The sequence below is a fragment of the Crotalus tigris genome, unplaced genomic scaffold (genome assembly GCF_016545835.1).
Source record: "Crotalus tigris isolate CLP2741 ecotype Arizona unplaced genomic scaffold, ASM1654583v1 scf7180000024391.5723578, whole genome shotgun sequence".
NCBI lineage: Eukaryota > Metazoa > Chordata > Lepidosauria > Squamata > Viperidae > Crotalus > Crotalus tigris.
Window position 1 is genome coordinate 4564652 of NW_024100561.1, and position 25342 is coordinate 4589993.

Sequence of the window (25342 nt, forward strand, 5' to 3'; positions counted from 1 at the left end):
TCTTTCGCCCGCCCCAGTGACTCCCTCCCCTTTCTGGGGTCCAGGCATACCCTCCGGAGCCCCGGTGTTTACCGACTGCAGGAAACGCAGGGTGCCCACGTAATCCTGCTCGGTTGAGGACACAGAGGCGAAGACGCAGCTGGCGGTCCGTATCCTTTGCCGGTTCCAAAGGGAGAGCACTGGTGCCGGGGGCCACTGCCCCCGCCACCGCTGCCACTGACGGCTCAGATACCGACTGCACTTCCATGGCTCCTGCCTGCCTCAGCTTCCAGATCATCCTGACCCCACTTTCCTCACTCCGTGTCTGGCTTTAGGCGTCCTCCATCCCCGAGGCGCATGCCAAACGCACCACAAGGATCGAGTCTCTCGAGCTCGACCTACCAGCAGGAGCGCCACGCTGGGACATGCCGAGGAGGCGTCGGCGGCGGCTAGGAGCAGAGCACAAACAGCGCTGAATTGAGAGAAGTGTTTCTCTCCATTCAGCACTGTTTGCGCTCTGCTCCTCATAGCCGCCGCCGCTTCACCATGTCCCAGCGCAGCGCTCCTGCTGGTAGGTCGAGGTCGAGAGACTCGATCCTTGTGGTGCGTTTGGCGTGCGCCTCGGGGATGAAGGACGCCTAAAGCCGAGTGGGGAGTGGAGCGTGCGCCAGCAGGAGCGCCGCGCTGGGGCATGGCGAGGAGGCGGCATCGGTGGCTACGAGGAGCAGAGTGCCAACAGCTCTGAATGGACAGAAGCGAGTGGTGAGTGGAGCGCGCGAAGGGACTTGACCAGGGCAGCGGGCAGAGGGGAGGGTCGGCTCCGGAGGCACTCAGAAGTGAGGGAGGGGGTGGTAGCGAGACGAGCCCAAAACAGTAGTCTGGAGAGCGCAGCAGGCGATGAGGGGAGAGGCCGGAACAAAGAGAGAAGCGGCTGGGCAGCAGGGAAAATGAGGGGATTTCTACGATACGATGCAAAAAAAAACCCCTTGCCTTGGCACAATGGGAAATAATGAGAAATTGATGCACAAAAGTAATTTGGGGCTCATGTTGCTTTGCGATCCTTGACGCTTAGAGAGATAAGTATGCAAGAATTTTTGATTCATTTATTTAACTTTGACAAAACGAACTACAAACTTAAACTCCACTGAAATAATTAGAGAGTACCCGTATACGCCGGAAAATACAGTACATATATTCCTCTGCCAAGCAGAGGAAGCTCAGCAGCAGGCCAGAGAGGAAACTTACTGTTTTGAGTTGTTTTCTCTCTTGCTTTCCGCTGCTTGCTCTCTCTTGCTTGTCCTCTGTATTGCTTTCCTCCACGTGCTCCGAAACCAAAACTTCCTAACTTTAAATAGAAAAAAGCTGCGCATGCGCAAGGAGGAGGGAGGCAGGAACGGCACTTTCTATATAGCCAAATAAGGAAGTAGAACAGTTAGAAAAGGGAAAAAAAATGGCGGACAGCAGGGTTTGGCGACCCCCGTGAAATGGTCGATCGACCCCAAATGGGGTCGCGACCCATAGGTTGAGAACCGCTGTCTAGGCCATAGACTGTCTCACTTTTGCCAGCTGTGTTAGGGAGGGAAGAAACAGGGGAGGAGTTATCTAGAATGCTGTACGTTACACCCTGTTGACCCAAATATGGGAGAGAGAAATCTTTTGCCTCGTATCAGCTCAAACTAGAGCCATCCACAGGCAGCAGTCACAACTGTGACATCATATACATTTCTAAAATTTGGATTGCTAGCAAAGAATTAAGGGAGAACTGGAATAGCTATTTCGAACTCTTTAGCTCTTTTCAACCAGACATACCCTTCTGAGATTCGAACCTGGGCTGTCTGCATGTTAGGCAGCTGTATTAAACCTCTAGGCCACAGGCTCTGTCTCACTTTTGCCAGCTGTGTTAGGGAGGGAAGAAACAGGGGAGGAGTTATCTAGAATGCTGTATGTTATACCCTGTTTATTTATTTATTTATTTATGAGACTTATATACCGCTTTAAGTGCAAGCACTCTCTAAGCGGTGTACACCAGTAAGCAATGTATATATATATATTTACATTGCCCCCAACAATCTGGGTCCTCATTTTACCTACCCCGGAAGGATGGAAGGCTGAGTCAACCTTGAGCCAGTGAGATTTGAACCGCTGACCTGCTGAACACAGTCAGCTAAAGTGGCCTGCAGTACTGCACTCTAACTGCTGCGCCACCTCGGCTCCTCCACAGGCAGCAGTCACAACTGTGACATCATGTACATTTCTAAAATTTGGATTGCTAGCAAAGAATTAAGGGAGAACTGGAATAGCTATTTCGAACTCTTTAGCTCTTTTCAACCAGACATACCCTTCTGAGAGTCGAACCTGGGCTGTCTGCATGTTAGGCAGCTGTATTAAACCTCTAGGCCACAGGCTCTGTCTCACTTTTGCCAGCTGTGTTAGGGAGGGAAGAAACAGGGGAGGAGTTATCTAGAATGCTGTATGTTACACCCTGTTGACCCAAATATGGGAGAGAGAAATCTTTTGCCTCGTATCAGCTCAAACTAGAGCCATCCACAGGCAGCAGTCACAACTGTGACATCATATACATTTCTAAAATTTGGATTGCTAGCAAAGAATTAAGGGAGAACTGGAATAGCTATTTCGAACTCTTTAGCTCTTTTCAACCAGACATACCCTTCTGAGATTCGAACCTGGGCTGCCTGCATGTTAGTCAGCTGTATTAAACCTCTAGGCCACAGGCTCTGTCTCACTTTTGCCAGCTGTGTTAGGGAGGGAAGAAACAGGGGAGGAGTTATCTAGAATGCTGTATGTTACACCCTGTTGACCCAAATATGGGAGAGAGAAATCTTTTGCCTTGTATCAGCTCAAACTAGAGCCATCCACAGGCAGCAGTCACAACTGTGACATCATGTACATTTCTAAAATTTGGATTGCTAGCAAAGAATTAAGGGAGAACTGGAATAGCTATTTCGAACTCTTTAGCTCTTTTCAACCAGACATACCCTTCTGAGATTCGGATTTGGATTGCAATCTAAATTTCATAATATAAATGGTGTCGCAGTTGTGACTGCTGCCTGTGGATGGCTCTAGATTGAGCTGATACAGGCAAAAGAAAAAAAAAGAAAAAGAAAGAAGCTGATACAGGCAAAAGAAAGAAAAAAAGAAAAAGAAAGGAAGATTTCTTTCTCCCATATTTGGGCCGACAGGGTGCATCAAGAAACACTCAAGGTAAATTTCCTTCCCCTGTCTCTTCCCTCCCTGATACAGCCGACAAAGTGAGAAGGAGCCTGTGGCCTAGAGGTAAATACAGCTGCCTAACATGCACACAGTCCAGGCTCGAATCTCAGAAGGGTAAGTGTGGCTGAAGAGAGTTAAGAAACTCGAAATAGCTATCCCATTCTCCCTTAATTCTTTGTTAGCAATCCAAATTTTATAGTATGTATGTATGTATGTATGTATGTATGTATGTATGTATGTATGTATAGCCACCCATCTCACTGAAAGCAACTCTGGGCAGCATGCCTAAAGGGTAAAACCACATATAAAATCACAAATATAAAGGACATAAAAATCTTTTATACATTAACAATAAATATTATATAAACAAAAAAGCCTGGGGAAAGAGAAAATAAGCATAGCTAGCTCAGCAGTGGGGCTATCTAAACATGTCTCCAGTTCCCTGAGAGCCCAAAACTGGATAACATTAGTCAGGGTGGAGGCTTATCAGGAGGCAGGTATGGGGATGTTAGGAATGAGAACGGCGTGAATGTAACGCATGGATTCAATGTAGGTTTGAACATAAGTGCTAGCTGGATTGGAGCGTAGTCAGGGTGGAGGCTTATCACGAGGCAGATATGGGGAATGCTACGGGTGGAATCTAATTGACTAATCAACCGTTAATTAGGATGTGTAGTCTGGGTGTGGTGGAGTAATGTATTTAGGGCAATGAATGGAGCTTCTTTCCAGTGCTAACTTAATGACAGAACATCCTAACCGTGCTTCACGAAAGCCAGGAAACAGGAACGTTGCAGTTTTCAACATAGTGAATAAAGCTTGTTGAATACTGCAGCGTTTAATTGCCCGCTGGGCAGCTATCAATTTAAATGATGCCTTTCGGGTTGCAAGGGGCCCCAGCTGTATTTATGCAGCTTATTAACGAAGTTTTGCACGAACATTTGTACCGGGGTGTGCTGGTATATCTGGACGATATACTCATTTATTCCCAAACACTGGAGGAGCATGTAAAGTTGGTACGCACTGTGCTGAAAAAATTGTTAGACGCTCGCCTGTATTGTAAGCTGGGCGGTGTGGGAAAAGGAGGCGTTTGCTGTGAAATGGGCCCTGTCCACATGGTGCCATTTGTTGGAGGGCGCACAGCATCCCTTCGAGGTGTGGACAGACCACAAGAATTTAACAGTCCTCCAAACACCGAGGAGATTAGCTCCCAAACATGTTCGTTGGGCGCAATATTTCCAACGATTTAGGTTCCATTTTAAAGTTGTTCCAGGAGGGAAGAACATAAGTGCTAGCTGGATTGGGGCGTAGTCAGGGTGGAGGCTTATCACGAGGCAGGTATGGGGAATGCTACGGGTGGAATCTAATTGATTAATCAACCGTTAATTAGGGTGTGTAGTCTGGGTGTGATGGAGTAATGTATTTAGGGCAATGAATGGAGCTTCTTTCCAGTGCTAACTTAATGACAGAACGTCCTAACCGTGCTTCACGAAAGCCAGGAAATAGGAACGTTGCAGTTTTCAACGTAGTGAATAAAGCTTGTTGAATACTGCAACGTTCCTGTTTCCTGGCTTTCGTGAAGCACGGTTAGGACGTTCTGTCATAATAGATCAAACCAGCATCTTGAATTGGATGTGGAGGCAAACTGGTAACTAATGCACCTTGCAGAGGGATAACATGTACCGTTCTAGAAATGCATATTACTGTCCATGCTGTTGCACTCTGTGTCAGCTGAAGCTTCCAGATACTTTCAAGGACTGTCTCATGTAGAGTGCATTGTAACAATTCAATCTGAAGGAAACTAGGACATGCCTGATTGTAAGCAGGATCTGCTGATCCAGGAACGGGGCCACATTCTTGCATTCTGTTGTTTATGCCCAAAGCAATTTGAGTTGAGCAAGGATTCAGTCAGCACACCAAAGTCAGTGGCAAAGACTGACTTTTTCTATGTGTGATCTGAAGACAAACTATTCATAAGTCTATTCACAACACACAGCAGGCCACAAGTTTCTGCAATAGGGCTTTACATTTGCTTCCCTTTCCTATGATACACATCAAGGGCACCTCTCCCAACTGCTGTCAAGAAGAGTGCTAATTTCTGTTTTGTACCCTCTTTATGGCATCCAGTTGCTCTCAAGCACAGAAGTACTTTGTTGAAAGGGTACCCTTGGCCTTCCATATTTTCAGTATGCTTCTGTTTTGATGGAAGCTTCAAAGCAGCCTTTCTTTCTCTGCAGCTGTCACCAGTCAGCTAACATCAAAGAGGGCATATTCTCTAAGGACAGCTCAGTACTACTACAATTGACTGGTGGTTTGACTGTGCAGTAATACTCAGATATACTTCTTCTAATAAGCTAACAGAAGAGTTTTGTTTTGTAGGGCCAAATCTGGGTCTCCAGCATGTCATGATTACTGCACGGAAATTCAAATTCACTTCTGACACAATGTATTGTTTATTTATGGAGAGCCAATATCAGAAGAAAAGGCCTGACTGTAGTTATTTAGATCAGCTTAAACTCAACTCTGACCTGGAAGAAAAAAGTATTTGGCATACAGCTTTTGCAGTATTTACAAAGACCAAATCATTTCTCTTCCTAGCATAAGTAGGTTCCACTTTTGATATATAGCAACATCTTCATAGTAAACAATGATTTAATTATAGTGAAATGTATGCAAAACTAGTGCAAGAAATCCTTCAAAACAATAGTGTTTGCTGATAACACAATAATCAGCATTGCTATTGTGAATGGTATTCTGCACACATTCAAACTCTCAATTGTCTGGATATTGTTTTTTTAAACTTAAAATCATTTCTATTTCCTTGTTACTTTACTAATTACATTGCAAGTTTAACCTTTCGCCAAATCCCATTTTCCTGAAATCGACAACTATCTGATGAAATGAACTCAGACCTGCAAAAGTCTAGGTCATAATTAACCTCTTAGCCTTTAAGATGCCATAGGTTCCTTTGCTCTTTTGCTGCAACACAAGCAAAAAAACCAACAACCTTTGACAAATTATTGTTTAGATAAATAATTATGAAATAGCACTTCCATATAAAACAAATGTAAATTATAATAACGGGAAGGAGAAAATATGAACCAGGGATGCCCTCCACGCGGAAAAATACTCTAAATAGAGCAATGTGTTTCTGCATGAAGAAAAATAAACAATTTGAAGTACTAGTTACTTTTCTGGAAACAGAATCACCATTTTTAAAGCCTTATTCCTTGTATAAGACTTAACAATCTAGCTTGACTAGATAAGGGAATAATATTTGGTTCTGGATTAAATCTGTCTATTTTTGCTTAAAAACACATCCAAGGACTCAAGAATGCCCAGTGGATTTACTTGAGATAAATTTTCAGTAGACAGTTTCTCATCTCTCTCAATATTCAGCTTTAATCCAGTTCCAAAAGCAGTTTCCTGTGAAACATGCTGTTCTAAATTCATAATTATTTCATGGTGTTTCTAAAATCTTGTCCTTTTAAAACATACTGAAAAATGTTTTTAATAATACCAAACATTACCTTGGGCTGACGCTTATTCCATGGCATAGGAGATTTTTTAATTAATACAGCAATGAAGAAACCTCCAGTATTCTGATGATGTGGTAAAATTCTAAAACTAGAGAAGCAACATGGATTTTGTATTAATAGGCATATTGAGCTCTAGTTAAATCTGCGATCAGAAAATGGTTTAAAAAAAACTTTAGTTAAATTAAATATTATCAAATTTTTGCATGATTTTGTACAACTATTTTGCTTGTTTTAGTTATGTATCTTATTAAAGAGGACTCAGGGTCTAAAACAGCAATTACAGCTGAACTGTGGCCTCTTCCATCCCAGAACAGCTTCATTCAGTAAGCATGGCACCTGTATTCCTTGGAATAGCACAACCTAGATTTCAAGGGCACTGTGAATGCTGATCAAATAATTAATATTTCTCATCTTCTCTAAGGTACTAAGGTTCTCTGAGGAAGTACCTTTGGGTATGGCATAATGAATTACCAGCAATTCTACTGAGGAGATAACTCAAAATCCCCTCATCTGAATGAGTTTGCCCTTATGATTCAGAGGAGACAGAAACTGATTGTATACAACTGTACAGTGTTCTTGTATTTTGCTTCAGTCAGAGTATCCAGGAGACCAAACTACTATTATATCAACTTCCTATTCATCAATTTTAACATTATTATACTATTGATAAATGCTGTATTGCCAAGGATAAAATATGCTATCGTTGTATCTTTGATTACTGTGTTGTTAAATGGTTTAATACGGATAATTGTTTGCAGTATTAATAAAGAATTTGGAAATAAGTGTTCTTGATACTGCAGGACTTCATTAAACCCTTAAAATATATCTCTAGATTTTAATTTTTAGCTGTACATATCTCCCAGTTGGACACATAACATACGTGGCAATCTTAAAGTGAACTTGAATTCAACACCATCTTACAAACATGAAGACAACTTTACATACCAGCGCTCCAAATGTAATGCTTTCAATTTTTGTTCATCTTTTAAAGGGAACATTGTGGGGCGGATCTGTGTATGCCTGCTAGAAGGTACTTCTTTCCAGTCTTCAAACCAATTACCATCTTTGGTCATTATCTAGGCGGGAAAATACAATGTCTTTCAAATCTTACTATTAATCTGGTCATCAAAGCGGCACTCTTCCTTTTCTCTCATGAAACTTAACGCTGAAATGTAACAAGGGCCAACTGACCACCTGAGGATCATCAATGAATTATACAGAAAGTGGTTACCTTGTAATATGGTTAAACTGGTCTGGGAAAAAATATCTTGAGAAAATATACCCTCTTGGTGGTATTATTGCTAGAAGGTCTCCAGCCAAGAGGTGCTTCCCATTCTCTTCACCCGCCACAGTATTTATATAAAAGACCAAAGGCCTTCCCTGTCCCCATTCCTTTTGGGGGGCAGGTCACAATTTTTTTATTTTTATTTATGTGGTTCCTGCATCATTTTTACAAATAACTCAAGACAGCAAGCGTATCCAACACACCTTCCTCTTATTTTCCCCACAACATCAACCCTGTGAGATAAGTTGGGCTGAGAGGAGTGACAGGCTCAAAGTCACCTAGCTGGCTTTCATGGCTAAGGCAGGACTTGAACTCATGGTGTCCTTTTTAGCCTGGAGCCTTAATCACTAGACCAAACTGGCTCTCCTAAGCAGAAGCATAAATGTTTACAGCATGCTCGAGCTCCAAATAAACCTCGATGAGATTTGAAAAAGGAAATTCAGGCCAATGATTTCATTCTGGAAAAATAATGAAGCTATTTACTTTTGGAAATTTAGTTTATTCACATCTGATATAAATCCCTAAATACAATATGTAATTCTTTAAAATTACCTTCCATTTTGTGATGCCTGGCAGCCTTTTCAAACCTGGCAACTCAGAAGAGACATCAGCAAGTTCTAAGGCACCTTTAAAAAAACAAATCAACATTATATGCATTTTACTGGAAAAGTCACTTGACTGGAAAAATGGCTAATCAAGCTGTGAAAGTATTTTTCAATATCTAGAATAACTTCATATCTTCAAAGTAAATCTGATATGAATTTAATTTATATTGCAAATAATTCTTAGGTTACAGTTTAATACATGGATTGAGGTTAGGATTAGCCATAATCCTACCAGTTGGTCAACTCAAGAGACAGTTGCTTATAAAAGCCCCCAAAAGCATATCTTGTCACTCTTAAATTTGCAGGTAAGTTTGAAAATAATGTATTTTAATATAGTTAGAATTAGTCTGCATCCTCTTTGGGGCTCAATTAAGATTCTGTTGACTCAATTCTGCCAGTAACAACTCTTTGGGGAAACTTCCCTTCTCCTAAACAGGCATAGTTTTTTCCTAAAGAGACAAATTAACAATGACTTAGCCATTTTCTCCCTTGGTTAGATAAACTGGCTGAACTGAAACAGAGAATTGGGATTTAAATATTCAAAGAGAGAATCAGGACTTCTCATAATTCCCCCCCCCCCCAACACAACCCACTGCTAGCTATTCATTTAGTATCTTACATGCTCCTTGTAGGAGGCTCTTTATTCTGACACAAACGGGAAACTACCTATTTGGATGACAATTAGCAGAGACACTAACATTCTGCAAAAGCCACACTTTTCTGTGCAAAGGTGAAGAAGGATGACCCTGCACCAATGTGCTGTTAAAATGCTTAAATACTCAATGATGATTAAAATTCATAGCTGTAATTGTCAGTAATTTTAATTGCTTCTTTGCATATGAGATTACTGCTTTTCTTTTATGTGATCAATTCTAGAAGGTGAGGCTGCAAAATTCCTATCTATAGCTATGGCTTTTAGAAGCCATTGGTGCTTCCTTTACTTTATTGTATCAGGGATTTTTCTGCTTTTTTTCCCTTTTATTCACCATATTTGCTGAATTTTGGTCTTTAATCACTGATGGATTGTATCATGTACAATATTTATACCATTTATGCTTAGACTCAATTTTAAAATCAGAATCTACCTTTCGTAATATGGATATAATTTACTGTAGCTCATAATCTCATTCAGTGATTCATATTGTTTTGATCCTGGTTGCTGAAATGCAAACTTTATCTAACTTTTGTAGTGTTTTTTCTTTTAAAATAATATAATACATTCAGTTAAAGTTAATTAATGATTCACTGGAAAATTAAAACCTTCATGGATTTGTAAATCCCTTGCTTATTTGAACTTTATTTTTTTACCCATCTTTCCTGATTCTTTTTCTTGATTGTTTCAGTTCAAATCTTTAGTATGCCTTGAAAAGTTAAATACTTCTGACCAACCTTTAAAACTTTAACCCAAAGTGTCAAGAAAAAGAATATATTGAAATTATGAAGGTTCCCTAAACACACCCATGAAGCAAACAAGCATTGTGGACTGACAACTATTCTTGGTACGTATGTTATCTCAAAAAAATAGGGTGAGGCAGAAAGTGAACATGATATAAGGTTTTCATACCAAATCTATATAGCTTCTTTAATAACACATTTGAATAGCATTTAAACCAGTGGTTCTCAACCTGTGGGTCGGGACCCCATTTGGGGTCAAACGACCATTTCACGGGGGTCGCCAAACAAGGCTGTCCGCCATTTTTCCCCTTTCTCTTTGGCCACGCCCCTGGCACCCGGTGATGTATAAGTGGTTGAGGGTCACCACAACATGGGGAACTGTATTATGGGGTCACGGCATTAGAAAGGTTGAGAACCACTGATTTAAACAGTGAAGACCAGCTAGCAACTATGATAGGTTATGTTCTGACATTTAAAAACATCTGGGATGAAAAAAATCAAGTAAATCAGTTCCTGCAGGGGTAGCATGGTTCATTTGTGACTAGAAAAGAAACATCATGCCACTTGTATTTAATCAGCTATAATTTCTAAAAAGATGAGACAGCAGCACCTAGATTGAAATTAGAATTCCAACATAACAAATATTAACCCAGATTTTCAATCAACATGCTACCCAGCAAGTTTGGCCGAAAGAGTAAGTTTTACTTTCTTTTTGACCTAATTAAAATACCAATTTTTTTTTCCTTTTAAACTATACACACCTTCACTTTTTTCCAGCAGAGAACCAATGACAGCTTCATTTTCAATAGGATTCAATGAACAGGTAGAGTACACCATTCTACCTCCTTCTGCCAGCTGTTCGACTCCACGAGTTGCAATCCTTAGCTGTAGTCTGCATAGAAAATATTGTTCAACACTTAATTATCAGGGCATGAAATCTGAAATTAGAAATTAATTATATTGTTTGCATCCTTGATGTTATAGATGTCCTGTTAATTTTCTGCAGCAGGTTAAGAACCGAACCAGGTTGTTCACTCTGAAATCAATGCATGAAAAGATTCTGGAGCAGATAAAAAAAAACCAATCAGGTTGTAAGTATATTGAACACACTTTCCTAACTATCAGAAAAAAATAGAGAATTATCAGGAAACAAACCTTGCTAAAATGATCTCATTTTTAATATGTAGATAACTTCTGTAGTAAATATAAGTATATGTGTTGATTTCAATAAAGCATTTCACAATCCATCTTGCTTGATTTTTTTATCTTTTTTTATTGGGAAGGGGGATTGAAAGGGTGGAAATAGAAAAGGGACATTTCTTGGACAGAAGCCACATTCATTTCACCCATGACTCCAAATCATGCCACTAAAATTAAATCAATTTGTTAAACCCCTGCTGAAATTAAACCCGTTCTCCACTGTAATGTAAGGGTCACATACAGCCATTCAGAATGTCCATCCCTCATATAGGGAAAGGAGTTAGAATATCAAAATGAAAAGTATGCAATATAATGGATACATAAAATTATGCACTTAGGAAACAGAAATCAAATTCACAGGTAAAGAGTGGATAAAGTATAGAGCATGTAAAAAATCTTGGAACAACATATTACAAACTGAATCTAAGTGTAATATGGCTGCAGAATAAGACAAATGCAGTTTTAGACTGGATCAATAGAAGCAGAGTTATAAATAATTAGAAGTAAAATGTTCCACTTTAACCTGTGTTGGTCAGGCTTCATCTAAAGCAATCTGTCCAGTTTGTGGTACCATGCTAAGAAGAATTCAGCCAAAATGGAAACAATAAGAGTATGAAGGCCAAGAAACAGCTCTCTAAAAAAAGACTGAAGGAGGCTGGCATTTTTAATCTTGAGAAAAAACTGAGGAATTATAGCACTTTGAATACCTAAAAGTACATATGTCATGCAGAAAATGATCAAGAGTATGGGACACTGTACACTGGATTTAAATTTTAAAAAACCAAAATGTATAGCAGTAAGAGAAGTTTGGGGGCACAACTAATTAGAGCAGTGGCAGCCTTCCCTTAACTGGATACATCCAAACAAAGACTGGAGAGTAATCTACCAAATATGCAAATAGACTCTAATTTGAATTGCTGCACTGAGTAGCAGATTGGATTCAATAGCTTAAATGACCACTTTAGAAATATTAGAATAAAGTGTCTGGCTTTTGGGGTGAAATGGGGAATCAGAAAAATAAAAATAAATTGAAATCTATCCAAAGTACATACCTTGGAATATTTTTCTTTAAAAAGGGGAGTCTGGCAATTCCTGCAAATGAGGCATATTTTTATGTCAACTTACCTATGGAGACCTGACACTAAAAATTTCTATACATGGGGAGAATTGGCCACAATGCAATCCGAAGGCTGGAGTTTTCCAAACAGAACAAAATGGTAATATGTATATAGAAAAAAAAGTCAAGACATTAATCAAATTCTTAATTTCATTCCAGAAATTGAAAAAAAATGTATAATAAAATATTTTCCTACCCATGTAGTTGCAAACTATTATGTGTACTCCACTTTTTCCATATATCAATGTTTTTTCTCAGGGTTCCATCTCCACTAAAAGAGACATTTCCACATTAATTCCAAGATAGTATGAAAGTTACGCGTTCTGAGCTAGTTGCGATATAACATTTTTATACGAACACATTGAAATTACAGTAGTGCATTTTTAAGAAGTTGCATTTCTCAAAGTTAATATTATTTTATTATATAGTGTAAAACACAAATGATATTTATATGCATACAATAGTATTTATACAGCAATGATTAGGGGTTATTAACATTCTGATGATAACTTAAATCTTTAAAGATTAAGAGATAAAAGAATTCACATCAATGTTAACTGTAATTTCTAAAATGTTTAGAATACCATAATACCCAGTAACGATTGTTAAATGAAGATTGCCTGTACCATTTATAGAATATTTTGTACCAATTTTCCTCTTAAGCTATAACTTGATGTAAATATTGCTGTCTTAACAACTAGCTTTAGAAAAGTATGCTACAAACAGCCTACTGGCTTAAAGTTTAACATAGTTTAACTTACCTGCAAGGAACATCACACAATATTCTGTCATAGAAGAGGATCTCTTTTTTCCCATTTGTATTGATCTGTATATTAGGGATACTTGAGGCATCATGATTTATAACCATAATGCAAGGACTGTTCAACCGCTTTGCCTGATGAACTAGCAGATAACAACGTTTGTTATCTACATCATTTGCAATTACAAATCCCTCTAGGGAAAAAAAAGAAAAGGAAAATCCTCTGGTTAAAAGAGAATGATCACTTGGGAAGTGGAAGAATTACTTTTTTCAATTATCATTAGTCCGTATAAGATCAAAATATTAACTACATGGAATCAAGAAAACATAATTATTTTATACAGTTACCTTTAATTTATAACATGTTATACTGTCTTTTCTGAGGACCTAGGATACAAAATAATTAGCATAGAACAAACTTTGGCAACTTTGGTTATAAAACAAATTTAAAGCAAAAGTGATGCTCATCCAATATTCAAAACTAGATGTAAAACACCAATTTAAAAAGTTTAGTTTAATGCTTTCCTGAAAGCCAGCCAAGCTGAAGCCAAACACACCTAAAGGTACAAGGTATAAAGACTTCTGGCCATATCCAAACATTTAGGACCATTTTATTCCACTGGGTATAAGAGTGCTAGCAGTGATACAGCTGCCAGTCGAATGAAATAGACAGTATACGAATGGTAAAAAGTGAGAGCATCAATATAGTAATATGGATAGAAAAAAAAATGGACCAAGAAATCATAAAACGAATTTACTAACAGAATTTACAGAAAAATGTGTATGCACCGAAAATGGTGACGGAAAAAATTTGAGAAAACCAAAAATTTATCAACAAATTTCTAAATCTTGTACTTTCATGTGGACAAACCATCCATAAAATAAGACATTCTCTCTTATGACAAATCAGATCTAGCACAAACAAGTAATGAAAACAATGAGCACATGCACACACTCTTATATTATTAAAATGTATATGACAGGATGCCCAATATGATAGGTATGAATAGCAGGTGAATTCTATGAATAAAGACTAGCAACCAGTCTTTTATTGCAGAAAAAGACAGCCACAACATTTATCATCTAACATGTTTTTTAAGTCTCCCTTTATATCACCCTAACACACACCTGGCTTTAGTAATGTGAGTAAACATTATTAAAATGTTGTTTACTCACATTAGTGGTGAGTAAATCACCTATTCACATAATGATAAGTTAACTCGAGTGCAAGATCAATGTTGAAATATGAAGGGATTTTAAGAGGAAGTCAACAGTCAATTTAGTAAGCCTAACTGCACTTTTCAAAACACCATAATTAAAATATATTTATTACAGCTACTTTTATGCTACTTCAATCTGGATTACTGAATTAAAATTTTCCTTCACTTACCTGGAAAAGGAACATTCATGTCTGCATGAAGCATCTCAATAAGTTGGGCAGTCTTGGATCCAGGTGCAGCACACATATCTAGAATCTATCAAGATTAAGATGTTTACCAGAAAGAGAGTTATTGATATTATTTAACAAACTTGAAGCATATATGCTTATATATAACAGTATTTGTAGAGAGATTTGGGAAGGAAACTTACAGTATTAAGAATCTTGCATCTAGCAAGTCAATATTAAACTCTTCAAGACATTAGTTTTCAGTTACAGTACAGGCTTCTGATTTAGTCATTAAAGCTGAAAATAATTATCTCCAAGAAAAAGAATCACAGAAATTCAAATATGTTTTTAAAAGCACCTACTGCACATATCTTTGCAGAATCCACATATTTCCATGTTTAAAATGACCAAAATACTGTGAGACCACCCAATAATTTGACCGATTAGAATTATTATGTGTGTCTGAACCCCCTGGTTTAGAAACTGTATGGAACACTGCTTTTTTTCTTCTTTGATCTCATCCTAATACTAACCCAGAAAAAGCCAACAATAAGAAAGAAGGTGAGAAGAAGGGGGGGGGGATTCTGGGCCACATTTTTTTCCTGTCTTTTGGAGCATAAAGCAAGATAGGAAGATAGTAATAGGTGTTTTTACATTAAAGGTTGGGGAAAAGTCAGGTGGAAGGTGTTCCAACCCATGGATAATACAAACATAAAAATGAAACATATTAACTGTTAAATAAGGGAAAAGATAAGACAAGTGTAAAATTTTATTTTTATATATTTAAAGAACAGAGAAGGCTACATTGTATTATATTCTTTTACAATGAATTTTGATTAACCCAATTAGAAAAGATATTCAATATCAATGTGTAGTATTAAGTATCAATATGTATGTTCCTTTATGCTTTTTCTGCAAAATAATTTCAGAGATCATAATACAAGAATACCTTATGATGAGGCTGAATATTAAGAAGCAATGGAGGGATCATACTGACAGCTTCCTGACGACTAATATTCCCCTAAAACAAAATAAATACAGTGCACAATTCCACTTTCATTTTATATTTATAGACACAGAAGAAAATATAAATCTTAATTTACTTAAATATCTTAAATTTAAGATAATCCCTGAATGAGCAACTTCCAAAAAATTCCAAAGTTATAGACTAGACTCGTCAATTTAAAAAAAAATCTCTAAGGGGTTAAAACTTCCATATACTTCCAAGAAAACTATATGGATGTTTCCACGAAACGATTAAGAGATGAGCTCAACTTGTAGAGATACTAAAATAAAAATGAGCAGAAATAAAGTTGTATGCAATATTTTAGATAAAATATGATCATTTTTCATTGTAATATCCATACATAATGAACTCCTATGAACAACTAATTCATAAGTTACAAGTATCAGGTCTTCAATCCACTGAGTAACTGGCATCATTAATTTGTATTTTGAATGCTGAACGGTTAGTCTTTGAACAATAGGAAGGATGTGGAAAATTCCTTTCAAATGCCTCAATTTGCATGTAATATTTTTGTTCATTTCATATTTATTTATATTCCACCTTTGTTATTTTTACAAATAACTCAAGCTAGTGAATATATCCAACACATTTTTCTCCTATTTTTCCCATAACAACATCCCTGTGAGGTGAATTGGGCTGAGACAGAGTGACTAGCCCAAGGTCACTCAGCTGGCTTTCATAGTTAAGGTGAGACTTGAATTCATGCTCTCCCCTTTTCTAGTCTGGTGCCTTAATCACTAGACCAAACTGACTCTATATAGTATATAGAGATAGTAGTTCAAAAGACTATGAATGTTCCCAATATAAACCCCCTGTCTCAGAGTCAATTTATTGTTATAATTACTGCCCAAAGCAAAACTTTGACAACTCAAAAATGAAGTTTAATAAAGCATTATTCACAACAAGGCTATCTCCTACTATGAACAAGCTATACTACTATATAGTTTGGTAGTCAGAAATGTAAGGTATTAAAGTACTAATATGAACAAAATCTTTTTTTAAAATTTGAATCACAGTTCACAGGGCTAGGATTTAAAAATAACATGCAGGCTTTTTTACTATTTCTAAAGAAATACTTCAGTAGCATTCCTATTCCATTTATTAGAAACATGAAAACAGGTAGCTTGCCCATAAACTCTGAATAAAAAGTTTCTTGAATGCAAGAAATCATATGAAGCCCAGAATGAAAAGTGAGCTAATACTTACACATTCGGTTTCACTAACAAGAAAATGATGAAATTTTTCTAACTGTGGAGATTTCCGCAAGATTTTTCGGTTTAGGTTTGTATGCCATGCCAACTCCTCTGGGTACCTAATAAAATAAAGCATTTTGAATAAAGAATCTCTGAACTGGCATAAAAGATTGCAACTGCATTTTAAAATGAATGCCCAAAAATTCCCTTCAATGTACCTATGAATATTGATGTTAATGTGTTAAAAGGAATATGTTATGGGGGAAATTAATTGCTTAATTTTTCCCTACAGATGAGAAAATGAAAAAAAAATTAAGGCAAGCAAACATCACCCCTATTCCTCCTCCCTCCAAGTCCTGCTGTGCAGCCTAAGCATAGCAGAAGGATGCGTTCCTGGGAGGGATGAGTGCAGGTGTGTATGCCTAGAGTATACAATTTCCAGCAGGGTCATTCAAAGAGTGAAGGTCATACTAGTTGCCCAGGTAAAACAAGCAGACACTTATGTTTAGCAGCAGCAATATAGGAAGATGCTGGAGGCAGATTATCACTTTAATGACTATGCCAAAGACAACTATTCACACAATTTATTAAACTTGTAGGCTACCTGACTCCCAACAACAGCAATCAAAAAAATTACAATGGTGTATTTTTACCAAGAAAATCATGTTTATAACATAATAAAACTCCCTATTACAACCCCATAATCCCTTAATTCAGAGTAGAGTTGGGGCGAATGGAAGTGAGAGTTTACTGGTTTGATGCCCTTCCTGATGCCTACACAGAGTTTGCAGCAGATATTTTTTCTTTGCATCCTAAGAGATGATAACCCAAACAATGAAAGAGAGCTTGCAACTGGCCATAAGTACAAATGGGTTGTCAAGTACCAGATCGTGATTATGTGACTGTGAGGGCACTGCAACAGTGATAACTTCAGTGACCAATCATAAGCTGCTTCATTCAGCACCACTGAACTTTAAACAGTTACTGAACAAATGGTGGTAAGTACCTGTATTGCCAAAGAAGATGGAGTTTAATTATAGCATTAAAAACATGGCCAAGTACCAAGTGAACAAATTCCAAGGTAAGCTAAATAAGAAAAAGAACAGCAATCACTTTCCATGGTCTGATCTTGAACATACACTATTATTAAGGAGAACATGAGGTATCATTTTAAAGTCCTGAACTTCACTGATAGAGACAGAGGACCTTTGCAATGAGCTTAATAATAATCTAAGTATGATTGTAAAAAGAGACTGCCAAAGATGAAGAAACAGAAAAATGCAAACTAGATATCAGAACAAACTGTGAAAATTTGTCAAGAAGACAAGAGATGCCAAAATCATAAAAGATAAAAAATATTTTAGAAGAGACAAGAAGTAGTATTACATTTGCAAACATAATGATGGAAACAGCATAGAAAATCAATGCAAGTTTTTCAAAAGATTTCTGTAATCAGGAGGAGGTTCCAACTTCAAATTAGTATGGTAAAGGCCACCAATGAACAGACAACTGAATCAAGAGAGATCAAATAAAGATCAATGGACTACACTGAACTACCCAACAGTACATCCAAGATTCCAATACCTTAGAAGATATGCCTTAATTATAAGAGCCTCTAGTACTAGAAGATGAAGTTAGAGCAGCATTCCAGTCATTACCAAGTTAGAAGGCTACAGGAACGGATGGAATACCCTCAAAAATTATGGCAACAGAAGCAAAATCTGCAAAAGTTCTAATCAAGTATGCCAGAAAATCTGGAGAACAACATAATGACCATCCTTCGAATACCAAGAAAGACAACAACAAGCTATTGTACAATATCCTTAATTTTATATGCTAACAAAATAAGGTTTAGGACAGTGCTGGCGAACCTATGGCACGGGTGTCAGAGGCGGCACTCAGAGCCCTCTCTGTGGGCACACACGCCACCATCCCAGTCCTAGGCATTCAGCTGGGTTTTATAAAACTTTTTCGCTTTCGGCCTCCACCGCCATGTGCAAAAAAAAAAAAAGGTTCAATCAGTCAATTTCAACTTCTCACGGGGGAAAAAAAGATCTTGCAAAGTTGGAATTGATTGAACTTTTTAGTCCCACCCAGTCTGCCATTACCACCGCAGCCACACCCACCCAATGGGCCACACCCACCCGGCACCCAACTATGCTTAAGTGGGTTTTGGGTTGCAGTTTGGGCATTCAGTCTCTAAAAGGTTCGCCATCACTGGTTTAGGATCATCCAATACAGAATAGAGCCCTATGTGGAAAAAGACATGTTAGATGTTCAAGCAGGCTTTAGAAAAGGCTCAGGAACATGAGGCAGTATTGATGCCTGCTGTGTAATTGAAAAATCAAATACCAAAAAGAAGTCACTATGTGCTTGTAATCCAAGGATTGCTTGCAAAATTACAAAGATATCAACAGATATAGTAAACAATCTCAACTAGATCTAGTTAGATTTCCTTTTTTTCTTAATTCTTATCTTTAATGCATTTTGTTTACTCCTTAATTCTTTTCCTGAGCTTTATACAATCTTTTCTAATGTAATGCAAATAGTACATGGAGTGTGCATACACGTATATTAAAGCTGGATTTTTTTCTAACATTGGATGGGAATTGGCATTGTATTTGTCATTAGTTAGTGATTGGTTTTTCATGTAATTTGCTTTTGGTTGTAATAATAAAGCTGACTAAATTTGGAACACTGTTCATCTTGTGAATAATTGTAGATTATATCCTTCCTTCCTTCCTTCCTTCCTTCTTTTCATATTCTTATAGAACTGTAAATCTATCCACAAATTCAAAAGTAGACATATGAACATTTTGGAAATCTTTCGTTACTCATTATTTAAACAGAGAAACCAATAAGCATAAACAGCATTTTGTCCATGAACAATTGGCCAGAAATTATTTTTAACATATTGCTACTTTCAAATATATGCAATCTATACAAAGCTAATACTCAAAGTATATTATTAACAATTATTATACCAGTCAATAACTATATATGCAAACCTACCAGCGTAATGGCTGCGGCATTTCAATTTTCTGACCATCTACCACCAGATTCTCTATCTCCTTGAAATACTTTTCTTTTAAACAACGGAGAATTTCTTTGGCATGGCTGTGCAATAAAAAGAAACCCAATCAGAGGAAGGTGAATCACAATCTAACCAAATTACTTTTCAACTTTGCCAAAGTCTTAATCTTATCTAGTTTCAGTTATAATATGAAAAGCACATCATACCTTTCTATGGCTGCCCCAAATTCCAAATTATCACAACACTCAATCACCAAATTTCTTCCTTTTGTCACAATTCCTTGCTACTGATTTCTGAATCTGAGATCCTTTCACTGCAAATACAATAGGCTCTTGCAGCTATATCCTGTTTTCTGTGATGATCACAATCTAGCAAAACTGTCAAGTGCAGTTTGTTTCAGTTAAACTTAAACCCTAAAATAATGTTCCCTTTTTTATTTTTCAAAACAGTGTAGTCATCCCCCCAAAAACCAAACATATCTTATTTTGTAAGTCATGTTTCTATTTACTTTTCAATTTTGAAATACACAAATGTATTTTTTAAAAATACATGTACGTATACAGTATGCCTTTGAATCTACATACTGCATAAAGAAATATGAACTAACAAACTACACTTTTAGATGAAAAGCCAAATTACAGCGCCCTAAATAAAATATTTAAAATAAGCATATACACACACCACACAAACACGCATGGCATCTCCCAAAATCTGCAAGGTGAGATATATACACCGCTTAGAGAGTACTTGCACTTAAAGCGGTATATGTCTCATAAATAAAATAAATAAATAATCTCATTCAAGTTGAACAGAAATATATTCTTCATTTTTATCGCCAGCCATTTCATGTTAACCCCCTCCTTTCCAAAAAATATGAAAGCAATTTGCCATTGGTTTCTTCAGAGGTGTTTTTACTTTCTATTCTGGCAACTCTTACAGCCCTAACATGCCCTAGTGGTGCCCCAGACCGATGCTAACCAGGTCTCATCCATCAACCAAGGTGAACTTAGTGCAGGACCCTTTACCGGTAAGAAACAGCAAATAAAGGCTGCTCACCTCTTATATCCTGTGATCCGCAGGGTGGCTGGCAAAGGCTCCCGCAGAGTGGCCAGGAAGCTCTCCCATTCCTCCTGAGGCACAATGCCAAGCTGCCCATAGTAGTGTTCAAACGACGCGTTCTCCTTCACGATGTCCGGATACCCACCATCGGACCAGCCCTGGGGAGAAGCAAGCGAGGAGGGGAAGTCTCAACCGAGTCTTATTCTCACGAGCGAAGCGCCTCGGGGTTCTTTATCGGCCCAGAACAGCCACACGGGCTGAGATATCAGACCGCAGAAGCGGAGAAAACCAGTAGGCCAGATGAGCAATTAGCCTCTCTTGGCAAAACTTAACAGAATACGAGCTCTGCGAAAAACGGTGGCTTTTTCTCGCCGGGAACGGCCAAAAGGAGCCCGCCGCGATTAGGTCCCAACTCACCTGGGAGCCTCCCTCACGGCTCTGCTGCTGTCTTCGGCGTTGTCTGCGGCCCATCACAAGCCCCGCACGCTGGCGCCACAAGGCTTGGGGCCGGAACAGGCCCAAGCCCGAAGTCAGAATTTTCACCGCACGCCCAATGGGGTCAAATCGTCGGTTCAGCAAACTCCCCATTCAGTGATAGGTCGAGCGTGTAGATCCCGCGCAGGCGCTTAGCGGTATCCTGTTCTTCAGACTAGTGGTAGACATGTGCACCATTTCCAACAACCTCCAGATTCCGAGTTACTTTTGGAAATTAATCTTGTGATCCTAAATCAAACCACTCCAATCCGGGTTTGCGTGCATCGGTAAATTAATGTCTGTGAAGATTCTCAATCATCCAGGTCATGGTTCTCCCAAAGGTGCTTTTCCAAAAGACAACTGGACTTTCACCTTAATTTTTTCTCTCTCTCTTTTCCTCCAAGAAGTTTCTTTAGTTCTAATTGATTGGTAGAGGAAGATATCAGTAGGTTATCCTTTTCCTTGTTCAACATTGTACTGTTTCTATGTAATTTGGTCGAGTGAAAATCGTGGCCACGGAATTGAGTGCTCATTTTGAGATGGAAGTGATGAATGAAGTTGTTTAACTATCCTGACATTTTGTTTTAACATTGAGGTTTATATGGTAATGTCAGTGTATTTTGTGACTATAGGATGTCCATATGGCTTGTCCTGCACACCTGATTAAATAAATAATGTCCTATTATAGGCAAACCGAACCGCAGTCTTTGTGTAGGAATCCAGATAAATGCATTGTCAATGCAATCCTTTGGAGGAATACTTTCCATTGCCATATTTTTGTTAGAAGGGTTTTGCTATCATTTTATGGTTTTGTCTCCTGAACTTTGGGATGATACAAAACTTTCTTTAGCATGACATAATTCAATTTATCTGAAGGGCATATAGGACAAAATGAATAAGTACATGACTGAGATTATAATAATTATAAAACATGTTCAATCATTATTTGCCAAAATATTATATGGATCTATGTATTGAAATTATATTAAATAATAAAGGCACTATTAATCCATATGTTTGATACCTGTCAACATGAATTAAATATATAATTACAACTAGTTCTATTGCTATACATTATACTTCTTTTACGAACATTTGCTATATTTACTAAATAGGTAAAAAGCCAAGGCTGTAACTACATTTTGTATTTTACTACACTGAGAAAAGTTGGAAGTCGTCACTATTTTTCTCTTTCAAAAAGATCAGATGGACTGTGCTAAATTCAAACATATCAAAATGTGTGATGAAAGCTGACTTCTTAACGCTGTCTACCGAAGACATGTCTCAATAACCTTTGATCAAGTCCAGTATGAAAATGTTCCCCACTCTCCTAGGTGCTAGAGCCAGTCATCATTGCAAGATGTAGGAAACAAGTCTGTTAATATTTTCTTCTGATGTTCTCTAAAGTCCGTGCAGAAACATTATTTTCCCATGGGAATCAGAAGGTCTAATGCCCTCATTGCCTGCATCAACTCAGTCTGTTCTTCAATGATATTACATTGCCAGGGGGCTGTTCAGTGACACTTTTGACATTGGCTTAGTCCAGCGTTTCTCAACGTTTTTGTGACGGCGACCCCCGTCACACGGATGCACCGCGCATGTGCGGTGCTGCCCCCATGCGTGGCGCGCATGCGCGGCGCCACCCCCTGAGGGGGAAAAATGGCAGATTGCGTTGTTTGGCAACCCTCGTAAAATGGTCGTTCAACCCCAAATGGGGTTGCGACCCATAGGTTGAGGACCACTGGCTTAGTCATTCCTATGTTTAAAGTGTAGATTGCATGATGGTTTTGCTGTGAATAGCTGAGCACATTTCTAGCACACCTGCTAGGCCTCATCCTTTTGCCTAGATATCAAGGCTGCTGATAGGATTTCTTCTCTGTTCCTCTTTGGCAAATTCCCAAATATTTATCAGAAACTACCTCCACTGTATCTTACCCCAGGTGAGATTAAACATCATAAACTCTAGGTTTCAACTTGGTTTCTGGGAACTCGAGTTATTTGTAAAATAAAAGTGGGATATAAATAAATACATAAATGCATACATATATACATACATTCCTCCATGGATTACTGCCTTGTCGTGGCCTAGGGGCTTGCGTGACTCAATGAAGCTATGAGCTATACGGTGCAGGGCCACCCAAGACAGACAGGTCATAGCAGAGAGTTCTGACAAAATGTGATCCACTGGAGAAGGAAATGGCAACCCACTCCAGTATCTTTGCCATGAAAACCCCATGGACAGTACCAAAAGGCAAAAAGATATGACACTGGAAGATGAACCCCTCAGGTCGGAAGGTGTCCAATATGCTACTGGGGAAGAACAGAGAGCTAGTACTAGTAGCGCCAGAAAGAGTGAAGCAACTGGAGAAAGCTAGGGAGTTCCAGAAAAACATGTATTTCTGCTTCATTGACTATGCTAAAGCCTTTGATTGTGTGGATCACAACAAATTGTGTCAAGTTCTTAAAGAGATGGGAGTACCAGACCATCTTATTTGCCTCTTTGAGAAACCTATATGCGGGTCAAGAAGCAACAGTGAAAACTGGACACGGAACCATTGATTGGTTCAAAATTGGAAAAGGAGTCCGGCAAGGCTGTATACTGTCGCCCTGCCTATTTAACTTATATGCAGAGCACATCATGAGAAAGGCAGGACTAGATGAATCAAAAATTGGAATTAAGATTGCCGAGAGAAATATCAACAACCTAAGATATGTAGATGATACCACTCTAATGGCAGAAAGTGAAGAGGAACTAAAGAGCCTCTTGATGCAGGTGAAGAAGGAGAGTGCAAAAGTTGGTTTGAAACTCAACATTAAGAAAACAAAAATCATGGCATCTGGCCCTCTCAATTCCTGGCAAATAGATGGAGAAGAAATGGAGGTGGTGTCAGATTTTATTTTCCTGGGCTCCAAGATCACCGCAGATGGGGACTGCAGCCAAGAAATTAAAAGACACTTGCTCCTGGGGAGGAAAGCTATGGCAAATCTACACAGCATAGTAAAAAGCAGAAACATCACCCTGCCAACAAAATTGCGTATAGTCAAGGCCATGGTTTTCCCAGTTGCAATGTATGGATGTGAAAGTTGGACCATAAGAAAGGCTGAGTGACAAAGAATTGAGGGCTTTGAACTATGGTGCTGGAGAAGACTCCTGAGAGTCCCTTGGATTGCAAGGCATTCAAACCAGTCAGTCCTAGAAGAGATCAACCCCGTCTCCTCTTTAGAAGGCCAGATCCTGAAGTTAAAACTCAAATACTTTGGCCACCTAATGAGAAGGAAGGACTCACTGGAGAAGGGTCTAATGCTGGGAAAGATTGAGGGCAATAGAAGAAGGGGACGACAGAGAATGAGGTGGCTGGATGGAGTCACTGAAGCAGTAGGAGTGAGCTGGCTGAGGAATTCTGGGAGTTGAAGTCCACAAGTCTTAAAGTTGCCAAGGTTGAGAACCCCTGACCTGGAGGAACGTTGTCCATAGGGTCGCGATGGGTTGCACGCAACTAATAACAACAAATACATACATTCAATAATGTAGTTTAATATTCCCAAGTTCTAATTTAGTAATGATTTGACTAGGCTGCTTGGCTTTTGTTAGCATGCACAGTTCTGAGAACTAATTCCTAATCTCACAGTATGAAGGGGTATTCTTGGGCATATGTATCATAGTTATGTTTTTGTCCACTGAAATTAATAAAATCTTTTATTGCCATGGTCAGTTGTTATATCACTACACAGTTTGATCTGATTTCTTTAATATGCATCAGTTTACTCCTATAAATGCCAAATTTATTTAATTTTTTTTTCTTTAAATATTCACCAGAAGAGAGAAAGTGTTGGAGTTATTAGGTTATCTGGCCTGTTAGGCTGAGTCATCAGCTGCAGTAGGCCAAGGTATAAGAAAGTCGGAAGTCAAGAAGTTCAGGAGAATACCAAGAAATGCCATGCGGTGCAAAGAAATGTGTTTGGTGCGTTATTGGTGCCGGGTGTAACAGCTGTATAGGGATGTGTGCAGAACAAAGCTGTAGCACGTGTAATATGCTAATATGCTGTGTTGCAACAGTGT

At 38.5% G+C, this 25342-nt stretch overlaps 1 protein-coding gene across 1 annotated transcript in view; it reads right to left on the bottom strand.

Moving 5' to 3' along the window:
- The window catches only part of NSUN2 (NOP2/Sun RNA methyltransferase 2), a 41857-nt gene extending 20446 nt beyond the window's left edge, over nt 1–21411 (bottom strand). Inside the window, exons 1-12 of the mRNA XM_039329280.1 lie at nt 21226–21411; nt 20806–20966; nt 19728–19832; nt 16729–16834; nt 15445–15516; nt 14499–14583; nt 13110–13302; nt 12545–12619; nt 10793–10923; nt 8584–8657; nt 7692–7822; nt 6738–6834 (exon numbers count right to left, since the gene is read on the bottom strand). Of these exons, the coding sequence (XP_039185214.1) occupies nt 6738–6834; nt 7692–7822; nt 8584–8657; nt 10793–10923; nt 12545–12619; nt 13110–13302; nt 14499–14583; nt 15445–15516; nt 16729–16834; nt 19728–19832; nt 20806–20966; nt 21226–21396 (1401 nt within the window). The 5' untranslated portion in view covers nt 21397–21411. The remainder of the gene's footprint in view (nt 1–6737; nt 6835–7691; nt 7823–8583; nt 8658–10792; nt 10924–12544; nt 12620–13109; nt 13303–14498; nt 14584–15444; nt 15517–16728; nt 16835–19727; nt 19833–20805; nt 20967–21225) is intronic.
- Between the last annotated feature and the right edge of the window lie 3931 nt (nt 21412–25342).